Source organism: Crocodylus porosus, unplaced genomic scaffold, assembly GCF_001723895.1.
Source record: "Crocodylus porosus isolate Cpor-Errol unplaced genomic scaffold, CroPor_comp1, whole genome shotgun sequence".
Taxonomy (NCBI): domain Eukaryota; kingdom Metazoa; phylum Chordata; order Crocodylia; family Crocodylidae; genus Crocodylus; species Crocodylus porosus.
In genome coordinates this window covers 111,482,213-111,506,832 of record NW_017728943.1, presented here as the reverse complement: position 1 = coordinate 111,506,832, position 24,620 = coordinate 111,482,213, and the positions used below count along the sequence as shown (strand labels likewise).

Below are 24,620 nucleotides of genomic sequence, written 5' to 3'. Positions count from 1 at the left end.
AAACAGAATTTAAAAGTTACTTATACTCTAGAGCTGCTCAGCATCAAATATACAGTTAAGACCAGTAGCGTTGTCTTTTAGCAAAAAGCTTCCATGGCCTATGAATTGAAGGCTACTGATGTGTCCTTTTATATGTTGAGGCTTGAGGGCAGTAGTTTCTGACCCTGGACAAGTCATTTAATCCAAGATTTCATTAAAAGTTGGGATCCTAAAATTAGACTTCAGTGGAAGTTACTGGGCGTTCAGGGGCATCACAGTGTACTGAACCAGCTGGGACTCCCTGCTCCTGTTGCTCGTGTTCCCTGATCACCAGAGCCAAGTCAGTTTTCCTTAGTGTGTTCTCCAAGCTTCCTCTCCTTGTTCCGTGTGTCACTATGCTAATTTAGCTCTCTCATAGCCTGGTTATTTTACTTCCTAATCCAGCTATGGATGGCCTCCAGGGTTCTTGGGCTATGCCAGCCAATTAAGGTAGTTGGAATTCCTATTCCATGCATGTAATTACTGCGTTGACTCAAATATAAGGTGACCTTGATTGTAAGACGAACTCCAATAATTAGATTCTAAATATGGAAAATTTATGATTTCCAGGTATAGAATCTTAACTATTGGAGGTTTATCTTGAATTTGTCAACCTCCCTCTGCTGCAGCATGGAAAATTTAAATCTGCAGGGTCAGGTAGCCCTTTTGCCCCCCCAACTTCTTCCTCTAGGAACCCCTTCCCCCCACCCCCCTTTGTCAGACCCTATTGTATCTGAGCACATGGAAGTAAGGAGCAAATTTGAAAATACTGACCTTGAAATCAACTAGCTGTAGCAAGTTACATACAGTATCTGTAGACTTAGTTCATCCAGAATTGATGTATTGTACCTTTTTCTGAAACTGCTGCAAGTTTTAGCAGAGGTACTTCAGAAACACTCTTTTAAGTAGCACTTTGATGCCTACTTATATATAGTACAAACTATGCATGATATTAGTCCAAAGCCAAAAAGCTCATGATTTACTATATAGTTAATTGGGCTGGGCTCTAGCAGTATCAACAGCATTTTAAGCAGTGGTGAACCCACAGCCCAGAAGTACTCAGTATATGTGTATACTCCAGATACCCCCTTGAAGGATCCGTGTGTTAACTAGCCCGCCACTCATGACTGAAACTATGTGTTTTTGTCATGAATCCTGGGATCCTCCAAAAATTTATATGTAGATGAGGCATAGGGCAACCCGGTCCTGCTTCATATCATGGAGGGCAAGGCCATGCTAATCATATGTGCTAGGCTGAGAGAAGGGCTGGCAGAAATTCTGGGTGAACTGTTTGGGGCCCTATTTGGTGATGTCTGTCATACATTTAAGGCAGGTGAAGAAACAGGAATCCTTGGAAATGGGAAAGAAAAGCACAGTTCAGCTGTGGGAGTGAAGAGAAAGTTGAAATGTATGCATTGCAGTGGCTCAACATTACTTGAAAAGAGTTAGTGTTGAGGGGGATTGTGCTTAATCAGCACTACCATATATCTTATTCAGATGGGCTACATTAACCTGTCCTTTTGGTAGGTTCCCATTAACATATTTTGGGCTTTTATACATGTACAGGGAGCTGGCTCCAGCGTGAAATCTAGCGCATTGGAGCAGACTTGATTAATTGAATCTGCTGGAGCACAGAAATAAATGTACACTGACAGATTCTGGCATCACATGTATCAGTGTCCCCTGCACTGAAAAATGTCAGCAAGACGGTCGGCAACCCCAGCATGGGGGACGTTGATACACATGACACTCGGGCGCTTTTAATTAGTGTGGCTTGCTAATTAAAGTGCCCCCTACACCTCCTGGAGCATGTGTAAAAATGCCCTTTGGTCTCTGAGTGCTGGTCTTGTATTGCAGTACCTCCAGGCTGGTGCCCGTTTCCTCCTGGGGGAGCAACTGCCTGTTTTATTTAAGGACCACACGCAAAAACAAAGCAGAAAAAAAAAGGTTTCCGTCAGCATATTTGCTTAATATGGGCCATGTACCTTATAGTCATGCTCAGAGTTGACTGCATTTAATCAACTTCATAGTCGGTTTCCATTACTGTGCACATGCTGCTTTTAGCAGTAGTTCAAATTAGGCAGTGTAGTTAATGAGGTTTTCTTGTATGCAAATGTAAGAGAAGGGTTTTTTCCCCCATCCTGATTGGGGGGGACCTTATCTTGTATTTGACAGTTATATATTCAATTGAATATTTTTGTAGTATACAAATATGTTGCTTCCTGTTTGCTAATTCTACAAATGGAATAGTGATAACTAGTTTCTGATAATTTTTCTTTTAACAATACTCTAAAATATTGTCAGGTTTTAGTAAAGTTAACATTTCTTTGAGAAAACGAAAATAAGACAATTTCCTGATTTGGAAATTGTTCTTCACCTAAATAGGTACGTAAAATGCATTGATATGTTGATATGCTTTAAACTAAGTAGTAAAATGAAAAAGAGATCTTATTTTGCAGTAGTAAACATTTGGGTGAACTTGGTCTTAAAAATCTGTTTTAATAATTCATTACAACTGGGTTTTTGAAGTTTGTAATTAACACAGCTTTAACTTTGAATTGTGGCCTTATTTTTGCACTGGGGCTATCCATTATTCTGTATATACCTATATATTTTCCTGAAATGCTAAGCTGATTTTAAGGTATATTTATATTTTAGGAAGTCAGAGTCACAACATCTAGTTTAATCCATATTTTTACCTGTTCTGAAAAAGATTGTATACGTTGTTGAAATCTCTTCTACAGCGTGGATGAAGAATTTGTTTAAGGCTTTTATTAGAGTTCTGTTTTAGGTGACAATGCATTTATTTTCCTCGGAGGTTAACTTTTCAGATGTTATGAGCATTTTTTTTGCCACATTCCCCAAGCTTCTGAAAGCTGAGCCTCCCTTTAGAATCTAAATATTTTCTGTCCTTAAAATCATGTCTGTATGTCATTATATTTTCATCCATTTAAATTTATACATCACCTGCATATTAGTAATAGCTAATTGCCAGGGTCAGCTCTTTTTGGTAAACCGAGTAGCCTTACACATAGTGTTCTGGGATTCATAAAATTCTTGAGAATTAATCAGATTCCCCTTATGGGATGGCCCTTTCATAAAGATGTTTCCCACAGCCTATTTATTTGTAAGAACTTGGCAGTATGTTCAGTCTTGTATTCCTAGGTTGATAACCTCCTCCTTGTAGTCATGCAATCTGCACATCTTGTGAGTCAAAGAAAAGCTTTCCAACAGTCTATTGAAGGGCTCGTATCTTTACATCATGAACAGACATCCAGCCAATCTGTGATTGCCAAAGCCTTGCAGCAGTTAAAGGTATGCAGCAATCTAATTTATCTCTGTTGTGATTGTTGTTTTTATCAATGAAGGAGGTAGAAATGATATGAATGAGGATGAGATCAACGGGATAACAAAATGGTACTTTGCACATGTAGTTTGTTGAAAGTGATTGTAGGTCACATTTTAGTTCGTTCTCCACTGTTCTCTCTTGCATTTCTTGTAATGTATCTTTTGAACATTCTTTTGCAGTTTTTAAGTGGACTAAAACTTAAAATCAGAAATCGGCTGAAGGGCATATAGAAAAGCATGGCCAATGCTCTGCATGCACAGTGGGCTGTGTAAGCTTGTTAGTTGTCAGCCTGGGTTCTGGCCCAAGGGTGAGAATGACACCATTGCTCGTCCCTTTTCATTCCCTTGCTACTAAATTCAGCAGCAGGAGAAGAGGGTATAAGTAGTAGCAGTGTTAATACCCGGGCTCAGGAGCCACATGAAAGTGGTGGCCAGAGTCTGTCCTGGCATTCTGGTAAGTCCATGAGCCCACTGCGCATGTGCAGCTCCAGCAGGTGACAGGCCATTCACACTGGGTTTGTTAGCTGCTTCTAACCTGTGGGTGGTAGGCTGAGCACCAGTGTTGTGTTGCATGTGTACACAAATAGCAATGTTTACACAGATAAAATAGGAAGTTGTCTTCAGTAAAGTACAAACCCAAGCAGTGATAAAACAAAACAACAAAAAGCTCTGTAGAAAAAGGCCACACATGCAAAATTAAATTGCATTTCTTAGCTCTTCCAAGCTTTCTTGCAACGTTTAAAGTTTAATGCCGTATTTACCTGAATTCAAGAGGACTTCAGATTTATAATTTTCCAGGTATAGAATCTGCTTATTGGAGGGCTCTCTGAAATTCATCCCTTCCCGTCGCTGCAGTGAGAAAAGTAGTGGTCGGAAGGAGCCAGGTGGCCTGATACTAGAATTTGGTTCTCTGCTTGCTCTCCACCTCTGACTACGTTTTGCGTTCCCTGGTGCCTGCCACCACCCTCTCCCCACTGCGACTTACCCTGTGTGATGGTGGTGGCTCCTGATCTGGCTAGCACATGGTGCCCCTGGCCCTGGCCCTGGCAGCAGCTCCAGCCTGAGCCCCAGCCCCAGCCCAGGCCAGGCAGCAGCAGTGGTGGCAGCTGTGGCTGGCCCCATGCTGAATTAAAAAAAAAAAAAAAAGTCTCAGATTGTATTTGAGTAAATGAATGAAGTTTGTTTTTTATATATACATCTGTTTTGATAGAGGATAAACGAGGACAGTATTTACTGTATTCTAAGACAAGATTCCCCCTTTAACATTGGGAAAACATCCTCTTGTCTTAGAAATGTATACAAGGGCAGTGGGGAGGTGGCTGCTGTGTCTCAGGCTCCAGCCCCTATCCAGGGTTGGAACCATAGCTGAAGCTGCTTCTGGTTGCCCACCATCCCAGCCACCTCTGCACCTTGCTATCTTCCCCTTGCAGCCTCTTCCTCCCATCTCCCCAGCCTCCACTCAGCCTTTGTTCCCTCACCTGCCCCTTTCCTCCCCACCACTTAGCCTTGCTCTGTGTCAGCAGGCTTTGTGCATGCTGCAGCCTGAGGTATTGAGCACAGCCCCAGCCTGGCCCTGTATGAGTGGTATGCAGCGCTCAGCTGCCACTGGGGCTGGGCTCTGGCCATGCTCTGTGCCACAGCAAGAATAGGAAAGGAACTTGCTGGTGCAGAGCAGAAGCGGAGGGGTAAGGGAAGCAGAGACTGGGGAGGGAAGTGGGGAGAGGAAAGACTGTGGGGGACAGTGGGGAGAGCGGAGGCAGGGGGCAGGCACAGGCAGGGGACAAGCTGCTTGGCCTCCTCACACTACCTGCCTCTCCAGTGCCTGCCCCATTTCAGCAGTGGGAGGGATGAATTAAAGATCACCATCCAATAATTAGATTCTGTGAGTGTAAAATTATAACAAATTTATACATTTTCTTTGTATAGAATCTAATTACTAGGGGGGTCATCTTAAATTCAGGGTAATCTTAGATTTGAGTAAATGTAGTAGTTTTCATGGGGCATTTGCTAAAAAGGCTTTGTCTGGTATATCAAAGTTAGTTGGTCTGTACAAAATTGTACGTCTACTAGAAAATGAAAGATTTGCTGCTTGAAGCTGATTTGTTCCCATTGAAGTTAGTGGTAGTCATGCCCACAAATATAAGGTCTGAATATACCCTCAGGCCTTGTTCATTATAGGTAGTAACTGTAATGCTCTCTTTCTAGCTCAGATAACTATTGCTGAGCAATGAATTTTGAAGATATAGGCTCACTGTTTTTTTTATGCTTAATTATTACGTAAGTCATGCAATTCCAGAGTTTGTATAGAATTTGATAAAGTGGTGCTGCAGCTGAGAGAGGGTATACAGTATTAAGAAGTGTAATTTAACTTTTATGGATTTGAATGTTTTAAAAATTATGGTAGTCTTAAGTACCTGACTTCCATAATTGTCATGTGCATAATTAGCTTAAAATACTTATAACTGTGGATGATGTTAGTTTTTATACAGTCATGCTATTGTTATTGTTATTCTGCCCTCACCCTTATTTGTTTAACCCAACTGTTGTGGGCTGCTTTTGAGACAGGGAATTTATTTTTTAAAAGTACATACAATGCTTAATGTACTGGGACCTCCCCCTTCCCCAGTATGTTTGACCTATAGGCACTATTTGTAATATAGATAATAAATAGTTAAATTTCAATGTCTCCCTCTTCAGCTAAAATGGATTTTTTTGTTACGCAGAGTGATGCATTACAGCTATGCACCAATATAAGCTGTGCCATTGATAGAGTTGATCACATGTTCACATCGGAATTTGATGCTGAGGTTGATGAGGCTGAATCTGCCACTTTGCAGCAATACTACCGTGAAGCCATGATTCAGTGTTACAACTTTGGGTTCGAAGTAAGTGAACAAAAGTTTTTCATGGTGAAATGATGTTTTTTGGCACTTTGAGGAAAGCTAAGCAAACTCACCTCTTTTGTTTTGACCAAATAAATGTATTATACTTTCAAGTAAATTCTCTGAATTTTTAAAATTCTCTGAATTTTTAAAATTGTAAGGTGCCATACAATTAACTTAGACCTGCATAAAAACAGGGTAAGTCTGTTAATTTCAAGAGGGACATGGAGAATCTGGAGAGGGTCCAAAGGAGGCCACTCCTATGGTTGGGGGCCTCCGTGGCCAGCCCTATGAGGAGAGGCTGAGGGACCTAAATCTCTTCAGTCTTTGCAAGAGGAGACTGAGGGGGGATCTTGTGGCTGCCTACAACCTTATCAGGGGCCACCAGCAGGGACTTGGGGAAAGTCTGTTCACCAGGGTCCCCCTTGGAGTCACCAGGAACAATGGCCACAAGCTGAGGGATGATAGGTTTAGGTTAAATATTAGGAAGAACTACTTCACAGTAAGGGTGGCCAGTGCCTGGAATAGGCTTCCTAGAGAGGTGGTGCTCTCACCTTCCCTGGAAATCTTCAAGAGGAGACTGGATAGGTACCTGGCTGGTGTCTTATGACCCCTCCCACCCCCAGTGCTCCTTCCTGCCCATGGCAGGGGGTCAGACTTGATTATCTGTCTAGGTCCTTTCTGACTCATTGATTCTGTGATTCTATGAATTTGCCAAGTCCTCAGATATACTGCTGCTCATATTTTCACAAGACCTTCCTAGCCTGAGCTAGTCTTTTTAGGCTCTATCTGTTGAGAGAAGTTTAGAGGAAATTAGAAATACTTTTTGATACTGATATGAGGGCTTGTGTTAATTTATTTCATGCTCTCCCTTCCTCTTTCTCTCTCCTTTTCCTATAGGATCATGAAAGTTGCTATGTAAATACAAAATATTATCTTTACAAACTGAACCCATATTCTAAGGTTCTGTTTAATCCTAAAACTTGTCTGCCTTCAGAGCATAAGTATTAGTAATACTACAAGGTAGTCTGAGACTTGATCTGTATAATACCAGGGCTAAGTGTTATCACAATATAATTTTTAATTGAAATACACATTTAAAACGAGCTCTTGGGTGCACTTGTATGCCACCTAGCTCAAGTGTCATCCTTTTTTCTTGTTAATATCATACATAAGGACTGGTATTTGGGGCTTTTCCTTGCTGATATTATTAAATAAAAGAATGTTATACATTCGTTTTGCATATCTTATTTATCCAAAAATAGGATGTGATTGTGCTTCCTAATAGTGTTTTGTTTGCTTGCAAGTATTTCATTAGATGTTGTAAGTGGTGGTTTTGTTTGAATTTTTAACATATGATGGATAATTTTTGACTTACCATAGTACCATAAAGAAGTTGTTCGCCTGATGTCTGGAGAATTCAGGCAGAAAATTGGAGATAAGTATATCAACTTTGCCAGAAAATGGATGAATTATGTGCTGACAAAATGCGAGAGTGGTCGAGGCACTAGACCCAGGTAATGGCTCACTGGACACTTTCACATTATCATGCATTACATTTAAATATTATGCAGGATTTTTTCAACATTGAAGTATACAAAGCTTCTACGTCTCCTTAAAATTATTGGTGGTTGTACATCTTTCATTACCATGAACTTTGGTATGTTATAAGTATAAAGCCAGACTATTATCCCAACTGCTATTGCTGTGTATTCAGAGAGACCTCAGGGCTGCCAGCTATTTTGAGTACAGGATGTCTGTGAATGAAGATGTGACTGTAGTCCCTGCTGGTACTCTAAGTGCTTTTTCCCCATCCAGATCTAGTTCAAGCCAGCTTTCTTCCATAAGCTGATTTCATTCAGATGCTAGGACAGTTGGATAGCAGTATTGCCTGTTTTATAATGTGAACAATGAAGGGTCAGGTCCCATTAGGGCACTGTTGCCCTTTGTGTGATTGTCTCCCTGATTTTCCTGCATAGTGTTCAGTAAGAGGAGTGAATACTATGCAGCTGAGGGCTTTGAAGAAGGAAGTATACTTACCTATGACCTCACTGAGAGACTGGAGATCTCTTGGAGAAACTTGCAGAGCAAACCTTATATAGCTACACCACCACTTATTTTCCTTGGATTGGTTAGTGGCACTTTATTGTTGGTGGTATCAAAAACTTTGTAGCAAGGGTGTCAAACTTATGGTCTGCAAGCCAGATGCAGCCCACAGAGCTGCTCTGCCTACAGGCTATTGGAAGTTGTGGGGCATGGCCAGGGGAAATGGCTTACCACAGAATCCAAGGCCCTGGGCCCTGTTGGATATGGCAGTCAGCAGCAGGAGGGCAAGTGAGGGTTGATACAGCCCCAGTCACCCTCTGGTCCATTTGTCTGTCACTGTTGTTGTGGCCCTAGCTCCCTGGCTGCTGGTCCCCACTGTGTTCCCTGTGCTGGAGCTGGAAGTTGCTGCCCTGGCACACAGCATGGTGCATGTAGCACCTTCCGCTCTGGCACAGGCTATGTGATTGGGACTGCTGCTGCTGCATGCTTCAGGTCAGAGCTGGAGCTGCCACCAGTACCACTTCATGCCCTGGGCTAGATCCAACCCACAAGGAGCTCTGGTCCAGATCTGGCCTAGGACATGAGGTGAGTTTGACACCCCTGCTCTGTAGGATCAGTGTCTTCACAGCATATAGGAGGCATTCTACTAATGATAATGCATTACATTACAGTAGAAACAGATGTTACCTGCTATCATATTTGTCATAGCAAGAAAAAGAAAATGTCTTTTTTGTTGTACACTGAAAACTAGTGTTAACTAGTGCCAGTTTATTGTAGTGGACACCTGTTTGCTCTGTGGTGGGAGAGTGCAGGCAGCCTAGAGCTGCCTACACTCTTTAGACATCCTGAGCAGGTGCTGCAGGGGCTTGAGGGGCCTATGGAATCCCTGGTGCTCTGTGCTGTGACCCAGGCTAGGTCCTGGCTTGACCCATACTTCACCTACAAGGTGGCATAGGATCTGGGGAGTTCCTGATGCCCTGTGCCTCTATACTGGGACTCTGCTGATCCATGCCTCCACGTGAAGTCCCTGTTTGCACAGGTCTCAGGGTGGAGGCTTGAGTATTAGGGATTCCCCATGTCCTACACTGCCCTGTGCCTTCTTGCCAGGACCTACTGTGACCTTTGCTTCATGCAGAGACGCTGGTCAGTCTGGATCCCAATATGGAGGCATAAGGTGATAGCGATTCTCCAGGTCCTGTGCCTTTGTACTGCCTGACCCATACTTCACATAGAAGCATGAGTCAGAGTGGGTCCTGGTGTGGAGGTACTGGGTGCTGGGGATCCCTTGGGTCTTTACGACCCCATGCTGGGGTGGCACAGGATGGGACCTGTACAGACCCATCCCTCCATGTGAGGCACAAGGCAGTGCAGGACCCAGGTCCTGTTAAGGAGGCATGGAGCAGCAAGAGGTGTGCGGAATCCCCAGGTAAGGGGAACAGGCCATCCATTGTCCCATACGGGGCCCCTGGCCTGTGTGGGACAATGGGCAACATGTGTTTTGCACAATAAAGCAGATAAGCTGTGGCCGGAGATGTCCCACCACAACTTGCTATGCTTTATTTTGTAGTGTCTTTTTTGCCCTTGGAGATGCAATCTGGGCTAACGCCCAAATGAAATGAGTTTAAGAATATTGGTGGTGGTCAGATTCTGTTGAAGCCTACCTATTATTGCCATGACTTTGTTCTTGCCTAGAAAGGATAGGCTAGAGACAAAGACTGGGAATAGAGGGCAGTATTGAGGCAGACCTCATCAGCTAACTAGGTTTGAGAATGTGGCCTGTTACCTTTCGGATAACATCCAGTTTAAGGACTTGGAATTTCACCTCTACATGTCATTTGGCTACAGATTTACACACTGGCACAAGCCAGTTGCATGCCCCTCTATTACTCCAAGTTTACACAGGGCTTCTCCCCACCCCCATGTTTACAGCTTAAAAGCAGCAGCCATTGCAATTTACTATTGGCGTAAATCATAGACGTTAACGTGACACTTAGATAATAATACTTTTTGGTTAACTAAGAATTATCTTTTGCTTTACAGGTGGGCAACACAAGGTTTTGATTTTCTTCAAGCCATTGAACCAGCCTTTATTTCAGCTCTTCCTGAAGATGACTTCTTGGTATGGAACTCTTTTTTTTTTCCCATTGAAAATGAACCAAAAACAGACAGAGCTTCAGTCAGTAGAATTTATTGTCTGTCTGTCATCAGGGCATCTGTGTAGTTATAGCTTTTTACTGTTATTGCCCTGACACAAATGCTTCTTTTTATGTAGTTATTAATGCCAGTTGCTCAGATTTAGCTTCTGGATATATTAATGACTGTCAAAAAAATAAATAAGTAAGATTGGTATATGCCAGTTTTACATGGGACTGAAATCCTTGTGTAATATCTACATTCATCTTTTGGAAACATTGACAGCAGTTATGATAATGAACTACTGATTTATAGTCAGCATAATCTTACTTTCTGTCAGATGCCCTGAGACTCATCTTTAACAACTCAAGTTCGTTTATGAAATGAACAGAAATTATCACGATCAAGTTCTAGTTGTTTAGAATTAAATTATGTATGCAGGAGTTACAATTTGTACTTTTCTGCCTTACTACTTCAAAGAAATGCAGTAGAGTATAGGTGACCTTTGATTGGATCCCCTTATTAGATCAGAATCAAAATTAAAACTTGCAGCATTCATCCTGTTTTGGGAACAGTTATTTTCTTTAGGAAAGAATTTCACAAAATCCTGAAATAAAGGGTCTATTTCAATGCTTTCATTACTGGGTTAACGGTGTTTTTTGAAATTCCGTTTTCCTATGGGTGTGACCTTGATGAGCTGGATTAGTTACACTAGACACTCTCTTTTGAGTGCCTGTCCATATATGCATTCCCTCTCTGGGTTTTCATATGCCTCAGAACTCAAGATCTGAGCATTTTGCCCAGGTAGCACAGTACAGTAACCGCTGTGCCACAGTTGGTACTTTCTCCAATTTTGAAGCTGATTCCCTAGGCAGCCCAGAGACGAAGGTATGTGAGAGAGATGTAATGCCAGGCAGCGCGGAGGGAGCCAGAGTGTGTGTGGCTCAGTGAGGTGGGTGCGGGTTAGCAAAGTAGGGGGTCCTGAGTTTGAGCCTGGGCCATGGTCCCTAGTGAGGCTGAAGCTTCCTCCTTGCACTGTCCTCCATCCATTTCCAGTGACTATTGAATAGAAGTAATAGTGGCTCATCTTCAAAAGGAACACTAGAGAGGGAGCTGGACAATGCCTGACCTGTGCGTGGTGACTAGAGTGCTGTGTTCAGAGGTCAGAGGGGGAGGGCTAAGGGAGTACCTCTGATGGGCCTAGAACCTAGCTGCTTTGGGTTCCCTGGTAAGTGCCCTGGGCAGTCAGCTGTTGATGGCAGAAGATGGAAAGATTTTCCTCTTCCATTGTGCTTCCTGTGCATAGACAACTAAATATGCACATAGGCAGATTTTCCCGAGGATGGAATATGAGTCGTTTCCCCTTGTATTTAATTCTGACCTGTGTGTAAGTAGAATTTTTGACACTTAGATAACCAAAAATTCCATGTAGGCAACCATGTTTGGACACTTAGACAACCAGGAAGGAAATAGAATGCCACTCTTGATGCCTGTATTTTTTAGGGGAGAGGCACATCCCTGAGAAGAGCTCTACATCCAGATCTTTCAACCCGCAGGCAAGAAAGGAGCTATAGGGTTGAAATCTAGATTTGCTTTTGATCTAAGTTTTTGAGGTCAGTTTCTCTTGGTCTCCCAAATGGAAGACAGATGCAAAACCTTTGGGGTGCCATGTCTCTACTGGAGAGAGTCATCCTCTTTGCCCAAGAAATTGTCTGGGAGACCCAGGCCTATGGGGTCCTAAAGAAAGGGCCCCATCCTAAGGTTTCTTAAGGAGACCTTTATAATTGTCTCATTCCTCCCATTCCAAGACCCATGTAGACCCCTGTAAAACATGGCAAAATCCCAGCACCAAAATCTCTTCACTGGATTTTTCTTTGACTTTGACAACAACCATAGTCTTGCTTACACTTACCTATTGAAGCCACCTCTGCAAGCCTTCTGGTTATTAGACTAGGATCCTTCCTGATGTGGCTGTACTGGCCCTGAGCTTGTCCTCTGCTGTGTGACTTCAGAAACAAGGCAGACTTGGGCTTCCACTTTACAGGTCCCTTACCCACAGCCTCTGGCATTGTTTTTCTAGATCCTTTCATAATGATGAGCTTTGGCTCGTGTTGAGGCCCCACACTTCAAAAACATGTGGCTATTTGAAAAGAGTCCAGCATGGAGCAGCAAAAAATTATTAGGGGCCTGGGAAGCATGTGTGCCTTATGAGGAAATACTGAAAGAACTATAGTTACTTACTCTGGAGAAGAGAAGACTGAGTGGGGAATTTATAACAGTCTTAAAATACCTGAACAGTGACTACACAGAGGGTTGAGATGGATGGTCTCTTCTCCAGGGCTGTAGGAGATGGGACTTGGAGCAATGACTAAGCTTCAGCAGAGGAAATTTAGTTTGGAGATGAGGAGAAACTTTCTGACTATGGAGGCAGGTTAGGCATTGGAACAGGCTACCTAGAGAAACTGTGGAATCTCCGTCCCTGAAAGTTGTCGAGAGCAGGCTAGACACACAGTTGGCTGGAGCTAGAAATGGACATAATCTTTGGAGTGCGATCAGTTGTGCTGCAGTGTGTCATGGCACAGCTGATCTGCGTCATTGACCTCTACAAATTTCACTGACACTGTTGTCCCAAAGGGTTGGGAAACTTTTTCCCTTTTCTCTTCTATGTTTGTAGATTGGGTAGGGCAGTGTGATATGTGCAACAGGGGATTCCCAGAGCTCACATTTGCAAGTGTGGGGAGGGAGAACCCCTGGAGATTCTTCCCTCTGCACTTGCAGATATGTGTTGTGGGAATCCCCCAGCATGTGTTTCTTGCTGCCTCATCTTGGCCTGGGGTATGGTCTACAAGAGGCATGGTCCCATTTGGGTTGCCCTCTGTGCTTGTAAACATGCACTCCAGGAATCCTCTTCAGGGGATTGCTGCAGTGTGCATGGTATGGTTCTGCGCCCCAGCCCAAGGTGAGCATCTGCGAACGGGGAACTCCCACTTACAGATGTGTGGCCTGTGTCAGGGTTAGTTCTGTGGGGCTGTTGCCTTGCAGGATCAGGCCCCACAGGCCCTGGGAGCTTCTGCCTGGGGCGGCTGGAGAATGCTGGCAGCCATAGGGTAGAAGTGAACAGATTTCATAGATTTCATAGACATTAGGGCTGGAAGGGACCTCAGAAGATCATCAAGTCCAGCCCCCTGCCCAAAGGGCAGGAAGTCAGCTGGGGTCATAGGATCCCAGCAAGTTAAGCATCCAGTTTGTCAGATAGGATCCCAGCAAGATAAGCATCCAAGATGTCAGACACAATAAGGTGGCATAAATTGATTAGGGTTGTTGCCATCATAACATTTAGGCAGTGGTGGTACATCAATTGTCTAAGGCAGGAGTGGGCAAAATGCAGCCTGGGGGCTGGATGCAGCCCACCAGGCCCTTCTATCCGGCCTGTGGGGCCCCTAAAAATTTAGAGAAGTAATAGATATCTACTCTGGGCTGCCTGTCATGCGGCCCTTAATGGCTTGCCAAAACTCAGTAAGTGTCCCTCTGACCAAAATAATTGCCTGCCCCTGGTCTAAGGCATCTTTTCTCTTGGGTTTTGTGCCTCCATAAAAATGGAGCACAAAATCAATGTCTGTTTGTAGACTGGGATGGTTTAGTCAAGGATGGTCCTGTCTTGTGCAGAGGGTGACCTTGTAAATTAACTGGAGAAATAATATTGTGTGTGTGTCTCTCTCTCTCTCTCTCTCCCTCTCTTATTAATAGCCTGGTCAAAAATGGAGTACCTAGTAAGCTAAATTTCCTTCAAATTCAGACAGTCCCTGAAATAAAAATAATTTAGTTCATGTAATGTACAATTTCACAATTTTTTTTCCATTTTACTCTTCTAGAGTTTACAAGCTCTGATGAATGAATGCATTGGCCATGTAATTGGAAAACCTCACAGTCCTGTTACAGGTTTGTACCTTGGTAAGGCAGAAGTTCCTGGCATTTATTCTGGAACCTAGCAACTAATATGCAGCAAATTGAAAAGTAAAATCACGTTGATTTTAAAGTGATATTTATTTTAAAACATTTTAAGTTAATGATAAAAAATATTTTTAAAACTATTTTCCCACTTGTTCATAAAAAAGTTAAGCCATGTAGTATTAACATAGGAAGGACACTGATTCCTCTAATTACTGTCCTTGAGTTCGTTATTGAATTCTTGTCCCTGTGGAGTTTGTTCACGTCTGAAGAAGAGAGAATTGTATCTCTGAAGGTGGGCAAAGAAGGTGTTATGGCATTGGGGAAACTCAGGGTTCTATAAGTATTTCCAGCCCTTTGAAGTGAAGAGAAAAATGATGACTACAATAGAATTTCAGATTCCTTACAGAGATAAACATTTTCAAACAAGATAGGTAGATAAACCTACATATACATATACCTGTACATATACATAAACCTATACGTACACATATACATCTCTAGGTGGTTTTATGTGTTCTGGCATCACTTCCTGGCAGTGTATTTTTTCCTGTTTTATTTACTGTTGCTGCTTATTTTAAAGCTTTTTACACACAGGTGATTATACAAGTATAAAAGAACTGTGTTAGATAAGAAGTATTAAAATGTTGTTTTATTTCAGTTAACAAAAAAACAGAATATTTTACTAAGTTTAAAATGAGCTATTTGGCATTTAATTAAATACAGCAGTGTATAGGCTTATAAATCTAGTTCTGGCCCAAAGTGATTGTCCTAGTTTTTATCTAATACATATATTTTAATGTAGTGAGTTGTATAAATATAAGAAAGAGTATTTTTTTTAAAGATTCTGTTTTTTAAACCTACCTTAGTTATCTTTGAATACTTGTAAATATTTTCATAAGTAGATTATCTAGGCTGTATTAATTTCTGATCTGTTATAGATACGTATTTGTTAATGTATGAAATAAATCACAGTCCTCATCCATATTAATTTTGCCTTAGTATTAAAACATATTCTATTTATGGTTTGAAATAGTCTATCTTCAAATAGTAATACTGTTTAACGATTCTAGAGTAATAAGCTTATAGTTCTCCCTACAAAAGGAGGCAGCTTGAAAACTATTTAAAAGAGCTAAAATGAAATGTTAATTCTGGAAATTGTTGGTACTGTAGCTTTAGACTGTTGTCCAATTTTAATTGCATGGGGTAAGAAAATGCAAAGCGCAGTTGATTGTAAAATGCAAATTGGAGTAGAATTACCAAATCTCAATTCAGCACTTCTAAAATTATAATAAACTATTCTGTTTAGGAATTGTAAGAGAAAGAGAGGTCACAAAAATGCAAATGTTAATTATAGAGGGTTTTTTTTTTTTTACTAATTAATAGACACCGAATTAGTAGATTGCTGCATCAAAAAAGAGACAGCAGTCATTTCTGCTTTAAATGCAACCATACTCCTTTAACAACAGGGCATTTCTATTTGTACCTATAGTTACTATAATCTTCTAATGTTCTACCAAGGCTAAAAAGACCAGACTCTGAATTTGTTATATTTCACGTGTGAAAAATGATCACTTTTTGACCTGATTATTGTAATGTTTCATTTTAACATCTTTGTAAGGGTCAGAAATCTATCCATTAGGTTTTCTTTTTCTCTGCTGCATTGCCAGTGAAGTTTAGTCATTACAAAACACTCATACCTTTTTTTTTTCCTTAAATTCTATACTATTTTCACATTTTCTTGACAGACTTTCATATGTGTGGAAAGGCAAATAGAGGGAAAACAGCAGTTTGGGGACAGAGCTAAGAAGGAAACATATTTTTCCTATCCTGCAGGAATTTTTGCAATTCAAAAATGTTCCTTTTCCAGATCAAGAGAAAATGAAGAAAACTTTTCATTTTTTTTCTCATGAAATAAAATCAAACCAGATGTACTTCACCCAACCCAGTCCAATAGCTAGAGCACTTACTTTGTAGGGGGATATAAATATTGTTTTAAAAATATTTATTTAACCTCCTCTAGTTATATTGGTTAAATGATTAACTGATAACACAGGGGTGTAGGTTGTAGCCATGTTGGTCTAAGGACATAGATGGACAAGGTTCTTTGGGTAGATGTGATATGTTTTATCAATTCATTAATTGTGTTAATCAATAGTCAATTTATTCCATCCAGGAAGAGCACACACCAACTGCAGATATTTCCTCAGCATGATGAAGGGGTTTTAAACCCAAAAGCTTGCTAGGAAAAACATTTCCAACTATTTAAGTCGTTCTAATAAAAGATATCAGATTCACCCGAAGCACTTTGTCCAACTGATAATAACACAGCTGCTCAGACATGGCTCCTGCTGGGAGCTGCTCTAATGTTGGTTTTGACGGAGGGGAGGCTGCCCACTCTTTTCCTCTTATGGATACTAGTCCCTTTCTCTCTCTCCCCTGCCCCCGGCCTTCTCCTCTCCTCTTCCCTCCCTCCTGCCTGCCTGCCCTCTGCTGGGTCATTGCAAGGCTTCCCTTACCCCCTTCCCTGTCAGACTGTGCCTGCCTGGAGCTAAAGGATAACTGGTAAGCTAACCAGTTATCACTGCACTTATCTGTTAAATGATCAATTGTTTAACCTTTCACATCCCTTTTACCTGGCCTATGGGGAAACCCAGCTTCAGCTGCCTAATCGGATGGATTTGACTTAAACCTCACTCTTCCACATCCCAGGTGTGTGCTATAACCCATTAGTGATTGAGAAATGTAGCTTAAGCTACGACTCAGCATCTTGGTATTCAGAGGTAGATGATGTCTTTCTCGTGTTTTTTCATGAAAACCTTTGAAACGTCTAGTCTAGTTTTGACCAAATTCTTAGAGCTGTGAAAGCATTCCCAATAAAAGCGGTGTCAAAACTGGCACATTCCAGCAGAAAGTTTCCATTTAGACACATCAGCATTTTTGGAAAATTCCTCACCAACTCTATTTGAGAAGCAAGAACAGGTCTCCCGTACCCATGGGGAAAAAGCGTAAAAAGAGAGAAAAGAGTCATATGTCAAAAATAAGAGGAACAAACCATGGAGGAAAAAAATTAGATGGCTGTGATGAAGCTATGAAACATGGAGGAGAGAAAAAAGAAATCACAATGAAAGAAAAAGCAAGTTCTTTACTGTTTTGAAAGTTCAGGAATTCAGTATTGAAATGTGAATTGAAAATGAATGAGAGAGCACCCCACCCCCACTAAAAGAACCTTTATTACAAGGGCAAGTCTTGGCTGACCATAATTATAAACAGGGCTCAAAGGCCTCAAATTGGCAAAAACTTACCCACGGTGCTTAGTTTTATGCAGTAGGAGTTGTGCCACTAACAATGGGTTACTTACAAACATAGTGTTAAGTATGTGCCTAAATACTGCAAGGATCTGAGTTGCAAGTTGTAATGTACAAAATGAGTGTCATAGGCAGATGCAGATACCTTGGGTTTTTTTAAAAAAAAGATTTCATAGACATTTGGGCTAGAAGGGACCTCGGAAGATCTTCAAGTCCAGCTCCCTGCCCCAGGGGCAGGAAGTCAGTAGGGGTCATAGGATCCCAGCAAGGTAAACATCCAAATGTCTCTTGAAGGTGTTCAAAGTAGGTGCTTGAACTACCTTCAGCGGCAGCCTATTCCAAATCTTGGGGGCTTGGACAGTAAAGAAGTTCTTCCTTATGTCCAGCCTGAAATGTTCATACAGGAGTTTGTCACTGTTTGACCTTGTCATCCCTTGGGGTGCTCTGGTGAACAGACGTTCACTGTGTTGGCCTGTTGCAACCCAGGGTTTGATCTGTAGAGGGTGTGCAACATGTGGCTCATTATGACAGTGTAGTTGACGCCTATTGAGATGTATTTACTTCTATAGTTAGTATATCAAATGTGTGATCTAAAGTAATGCAGGTATAATGTGCAGATTCTTTTGCAGGTAAAACAACTAGGGTAATTCACCCTGACTCTGGGTTGTAAATATATGAGACCATCTGCTTGTCTGTCTACATTTCGTTCCCCTCACTTTCTCCCTCTTTTTGAAATAGAGCTGTTCGCCTACAATAAGTGCTGCTAAGCATGACTCGAGCAAGTTTTGTGTAAGACTGTCAGGGTAACACTGTATTAATCATGGGTGGTTTAGATTCTGTTTCCATTTGGTTGTCTAGGCCAGAGCTGTGTAATTTCTGAGTGACCAGGGGCTGCATGGCATACTGGTCATGGACCCTCAAGCTGCATGCTGTGGGGATGCATGCCAAGTGGGCTCTCCAGGACTGCATGGGCAACCTGAGCTCCCCATCTTATTGCTGCTGCTGTGTGAGCAACATGAGCCTCCCACTCCTCCCGTTGCCAAACAGGCAGCGTGAGGCACCCCCCTGACGATAGCCCTACAAAAGCATGAGCCCCCCACTGGTTTTTCTGGGCTCATTGGGCCCTCTCCTGTCATGTTGCACTGCCCCTGAGACCCCAGCAATTGCAGTGGTGATGGGAGGAGTGGCATCCGGGTAGGAGATAGATGTATCCTATGGGCCTCCAGTTTAGACGGTTTTAATTAGACCTAATCATTGGGAGTCCCTGAACAGAATCTGTAGGTAAATCTGTACTTGACTGAAGAGGCATGTTGACTGAGATCTGCATGTTTGACTGGAGACGTGATAAATAGTTCCAGGTGAAAGGAGTAGATCTTGGTGATGTTGAGTTATGGATCTTTCCTGTCCACCCCCATAATGAGGCAAGTTTTCTCAAAATGTTCAATGCCTTGTTGTATATCACTGTGCCACTGGGAGCGATTCAGTGCTTGGGTCTCCCAGGTACTGATGTTAATATCACGTTTCTTCAGCTTGTCTTTCATAGAATCTTTGAATCTCTTCTTTTGCCCACCTCTAGAGCAGTGTCCATTAGTTAATGACCGCTTAAGACAACCTAAGAGAAATAGAAAGTCACCTTAGCGAACTGAATGGAAGAACATTGTCACTCTAAATTCACTTTGAGATTGTAGTTCAATGACCCGGAGCTGTTCATTTTGGATAAAACAATAATTTTAACATGTTATTGATCCCCAAATATTGACAGATTTATAAATGTAGCTTCAGCTACGACCCAGCATCTTGGTTGACATCCTTTAGTACCAATTTGACTTACTGTTTTGATACATCATATTTTCCCACCGTGCTTTTATTTTCCTAGTTGTCTAGATCATTAGTTTATTTGGTGCCATGAAAAAATCAATGAAGCAATAATGATTTTACTGCATTTTTAATACTTGGTTAATTATTTACAGCACAAAAGAAATCACAGCTTGCCCCTTACCTGTAAAGCTGAATAAAATGATATTGCAGTTATGGTAAATGAGATATACATTTTCTTAGAGCTACATTTCATTTCCTTGACAATATTTAACGGCTGTTAATAGAAATGTGATGCCATGAGTAATTTGTATTAGCCCTTATAATTGGTTTATATCAGACTGAATTTTATGATTTTTTTTTTAAATGAATGAGAAAATGTTTGGGTATAAATGTTGGGTAAGTAGATTTTAAATCTGAATAATATTATTGCTTAATTTTGAGGGGGCAATTTTACCAAAGGTGGGTGATACTAAGTATCTGACATTTTTAAAAAGTTCATGACTTTTTTTTTTCTCCCTGATATCTTAATATTCTTGTTCTGCCTTTTTCCATTTGCAGCTATTCATCGAAACAGTCCCCGTCCTGTAAAGGTACCTCGATGCCACAGTGATCCACCAAATCCTCACCTTATCATCCCAACTCCTGAAGGTTTCAGGTATTCAGCATTCGTCCAGATTCTTGAGTGTCAGCTTTGTTCTCTTTCAGTGAAATTTGATGTTCCTGAACCTATTGGTTGACATCAGGGAACAGAATACTTTTTAAGATCATTGTTTTGATAAAATCAGTGTTTCTTTTTCTGCTGGAAAGATATCAAGGAGACTGTAAAATTCAGATCTCTTGGGCCTTTTTTTTTTTTAAAGGCATGCTTTGAAAGATGATGCAGTTTCTCATTTGCTAAATGCTTTGACTGCTGCTTGCTTTCTGCCTTAAAATCATCCTTATTTCTTTTGCAAGATGGCTGTGGGGAAAATTATTCTAATGAGCTTTGTTTCTTTAAAAACTGGTTATTAACTGGCTTTTTCTCTTCCCCAGTTGGAATGTGTGTGTATTCATATTACTTGCATTACTTCAATAGTTTAGTTTAAACAAGTCTTTAAAAAGATAACATCCTGGAATATGGTGGCATTTCTGCATCTTTGACATACCCCTCTTAAATAACTTTAGAAGTACACTCACATTTTGTTTATCATTAAAAGCTTTGATCCAGAATTACTGCAGATATAATTTTGAAAAGCTTCCAAAATAATCTTACTATACATCCTTCTACATAAATAAAATAAAATGCTGTATTTTCAAAGAGAGTTAGCCCTGCCTCAGATCTTGGATCTAGAATTTTTCAGAACCTTGTGTTTTACATGCACAGATATGATGCTGTTTTAGAGTTAATTTTTGAACTTTTGGTCTATAACATGGTCATTTACCCAGTGGCTGTTCGACTATTAAAATTTTTGGGACAGGATTTCATGGAAAAAAAAGGCTGTTTTTGATTGTTTTGCCATCTTCTTTATAAATGAAAATTTCAACTTCATCCATATTTTTCAACTGTTTCCTGAAGTTTTTCTTTTTGCCACAGCACATGGAGTGTCCCTTGTGATGTACGGAACCATTGCAGCGCTGTTGTCAGTCGCCCCGCTCCCATCGGTAGCGACTCAGCTCAACCAAAACCTGTCAGCAGTGCAAATGAGACCAGGTAGTTCCACTCCACAATACAGCAGTTGTCATCTCTCTCTACATCATCCATGCCGACTGATTCCACTTACATGCATTTCTGTAGGTCATTCAAAGAATACAGCTCCTTCCCATCATGTTTTCCATTGGCTTCTCTGTCTGTGTTCAATTATCCTGTGAAACTGCATGTTTATAAGACTGCATTTAGCTAACTGTAAGTTTTAACTTTACACGATGGCCAAAAAACAATCATCATGAGGTAAACATGCTCATGCGATCAATACATGTCATTCCATTTCTCTGTGTGATGCAGAGATGAGCTTTACTAAATTATTAACTGTTGCACTACACATGCATTTCTTGAGAAGGTTGTATCGTGCAAGTAAATCAAGTCTTATTTTTCACAATGGTCTCAAAGAATACAAGATGTAGAAGAAATGATTTTTAGTAAAATGACTCAGTTCTTCTCTAGCGGGGGTGTTGTGTTGTACAGCTTGAGGAACCATTCCATATGACTTAACTATAGTCTGGGCAAGTGCAGTAGAGCAGAATTTGGGGTCCCAATGGACATGATCATGGGCATCGAACTGCTGTCCACACTGCCACATATCCCCAGCTCTGTGCAGCTTCCTGGCTAGAGTTTTGTGCTGATGGGCAGTGGCACAGAGCCTCATTAGGGTGGCAGTGCAGAACTGTGGCGAATTAACAGTGCCAAGGCCTTGCAGCTGCATGGAGCCAGGTCATGTGTGGGCAAGGAGTCAGGGGTGTGCAGCAGCACAGACCTCTGGCCAGGGTGTGTGACAGTGTGGGCAGCAGCATGCAGCAACGGGGCTGGCTTCTGTAGTCATGTCCATGTCTACTGAATGCAGCTCTGTGAAGCTGCAGGTCCCTGGCTCCATATCATTGCCCAGTCAGAGCCTTGGAGGAGCCCCTGCAGTTTAGATCTGGCCCTTGCAGTCTGGATCAGGGCCCCCAGAGTGTTTGACACTCCTGCACTACAGGGTAGAAGAATAAGGTTATTTGTGTGGTTTTGTAATTTTTGTAGTCTTGTACCTGTGCCTGGTGACCACACAACAACATTACTTTCTGTGTTTTGAAGTAGTACCATTTTCCAAGATCGTCAGTACATTTGCTGGCCAGATTTCTCTGGGATCTTTCTCAGGGTTGCAATCTTGGTGTCACATGTAATGCTTCTCTCATTGTTTCCTCACATCGGACAATTGCCAAACCTTCTTGATTCTTCCATTATTTCTAAGTTTCCTTTTCCATTTACATCCTGACCACAGAAATACTGAGGTTCTGGCAAACTCTTGCGTGGGCACCTGCAGCCTTCTTTCCATCCTTCCTTTCCTCCAGTTCATCCAAATGGCTGTCATTTTTTTCCATGGTAGCTTTTAGTTGTTCTCTTTTGCCTTCATCAAGAATATTCCTCTGTTTGAGTCTCATTTTATTTCTGCTCTCCCTACCTTCTATTCAAGTTGTCCTTGTATTCTTCTCACTCTCTTCCCTGCCACACTGCATCACCAGTCCATCCTCTTGTGTCATTGGTTTGACATAATCTTTGATCATTGTGTACTAATCGACCATACTTTTCTGTCAACCCTGCCCCCCGAAATGCTTGAGTTTGGGTCTGTTGATTCCAGTCATGTTATCTAATTGAAACCAGTAGCTCCCTCTGTCTGAAACAATGTTTTTCTCCATAGCTCTGAGTACTCTGGCAGCACTCAGCAAACAACCTAATGAGGGGCAACAAAATTAATGCATTTTAGTGGTGAAGCATGTTCACAGGTCAAAGAAAGATGCTACAAAAGGGAATAGCCATTTATTAGAATATTGGGCTGTAAATATTTTCTTTTTGAATGGAAAAGAATGGTATATCTTGTGGTATCAACTTTCGTTGGTATTTGGCCAGCAATTTTTGTGGCAAGAATGTTAGTTTACATTTTGTTGGTGCAAGAGCAGGGCCGGTCATCCTGTGGCATAGATAGTCTCTGTGTGTGGCATGTTGCAGATCAGGGAGGGGACAGACAGCAGTGACAGTTAGGGTAGGGAGCAGAAAGCAGAACAGAAGATCAGGCAGGGGAAGGGGATCAGAGTGGCACTTGGGGAAGGTGCAGGGCTAATTTGTGATACTCCTTCCAAAAAGGTTGGGTGATACTGTGCTAGGGTTTTTAGCAGTGCCTCTCTCAAATGGAGCTGTAATGTTGTTGGAGCTGTGATGGTCCAGGAAATATGTGAGAAGCAAGGTGTGCTTTGATATCTTTTGCTGGATGAGCTTTATAACTGGTCCAGTAAAACATATTACCAAACAAACCTTGCTTCTTTTAAATATTATCAGTTAAAAGCATGAGATGCTATTCTGTTCACATGCAGAGTCATAATAGCAGATGTTGAAAACTTTGTATTATTATTTTTAATATAACATTAGGAGGTTATAGTATTAAAAATGTTGTTGTTTAAGCAGTGATAGGATTTGGAATCTCAGTGGGGTCATAGGTCTTATTTGTAGTTTGTGCTGCAGAAGTACCAAAGGCCCTATTGTGCTTGCCATTATACAGACCTTGTTTCTGTGTGAAGAGATCATGGCCTTGTTTGAAACAAGATACAACAAATACATCTAGCAAGTGCTTATATGGGAAAGAGAGGAAGAAAAATGAAGGCAACAATAAGACTTCATAGTTACCTGGATAAATGTGGGCAAAATTTTAACTATTATAAATAGTTTTGTGTACTATTTGTATGTTTACCAAATATTCTTTGTGCTCCCATTTTAAACCAGTTATTGAGGAAGACCCAGTGATAGTACCATACACTTTCAAGGTCCTTCTCACAGATAAATAATATTTTGTTGAGTCCTATTTATTTCAATATTCATTAAGAGACAGTTTCATAACCAAGAAGACTATCATTGAGTAGTGTATGTGCTTTCCAAGAGCCAGACACAAAATTGGCTTCTTACTATTTAATGTTTTATAGAGTATGTTGAATGGATATCCCCTCTCCACAAACCCCTTTTATCTGCTCTTTTTAAAGTTTTCTCCTAGAAAATGTGAGCAGTTGAAGGGTTGTCTAAGAAATCATTCTTTGAATAGAAGCAGATGAGGAAGAACATTCCAATTTTTTACTATTTTACTATTTTATGCCTTGGTATGATACTATATTGCTGAATGTGAGTAACAAATTTTTACTTGATATGGATACTGTGCCCTTTTTTTAAATTACTGGGGACCCTAGCATGCACACATTTAACAGTATGAAGGGGTCTGATCCCGTGGTGGGATGCAACGCATGATTGGGCGGTGAATGTCAAGGGCTATAGGCTGTACAGGAGGGACAGGATAGGAAAGAGAGGTGGGGGCATGGCACTCTATATTAAGGAGGAATACACATCCTCGTCAATTAGCAAGGAGTCAGGGGAGGGGCACTCTGAAGTTCTTGGGTTAGCCAGGTC

General features: G+C 41.3%; 1 protein-coding gene across 5 annotated transcripts in view; it reads left to right on the top strand.

Moving 5' to 3' along the window:
• Positions 1-24,620, top strand: part of MAP3K4 (mitogen-activated protein kinase kinase kinase 4) — a 152,232-nt gene that overhangs the window by 104,369 nt on the left and 23,243 nt on the right. For 2 of the 5 annotated variants that reach the window (XM_019549991.1, XM_019549995.1), the window contains exons 11-17: positions 3,184-3,333; positions 6,090-6,251; positions 7,632-7,765; positions 10,335-10,413; positions 14,300-14,378; positions 20,060-20,156; positions 21,075-21,191. In XM_019549991.1, coding sequence (XP_019405536.1) covers positions 3,184-3,333; positions 6,090-6,251; positions 7,632-7,765; positions 10,335-10,413; positions 14,300-14,378; positions 20,060-20,156; positions 21,075-21,191 — 818 coding nt within the window. The remainder of the gene's footprint in view (positions 1-3,183; positions 3,334-6,089; positions 6,252-7,631; positions 7,766-10,334; positions 10,414-14,299; positions 14,379-20,059; positions 20,157-21,074; positions 21,192-24,620) is intronic. The other 3 variants (XM_019549992.1, XM_019549994.1, XM_019549993.1) reach the window with 3 other exon arrangements.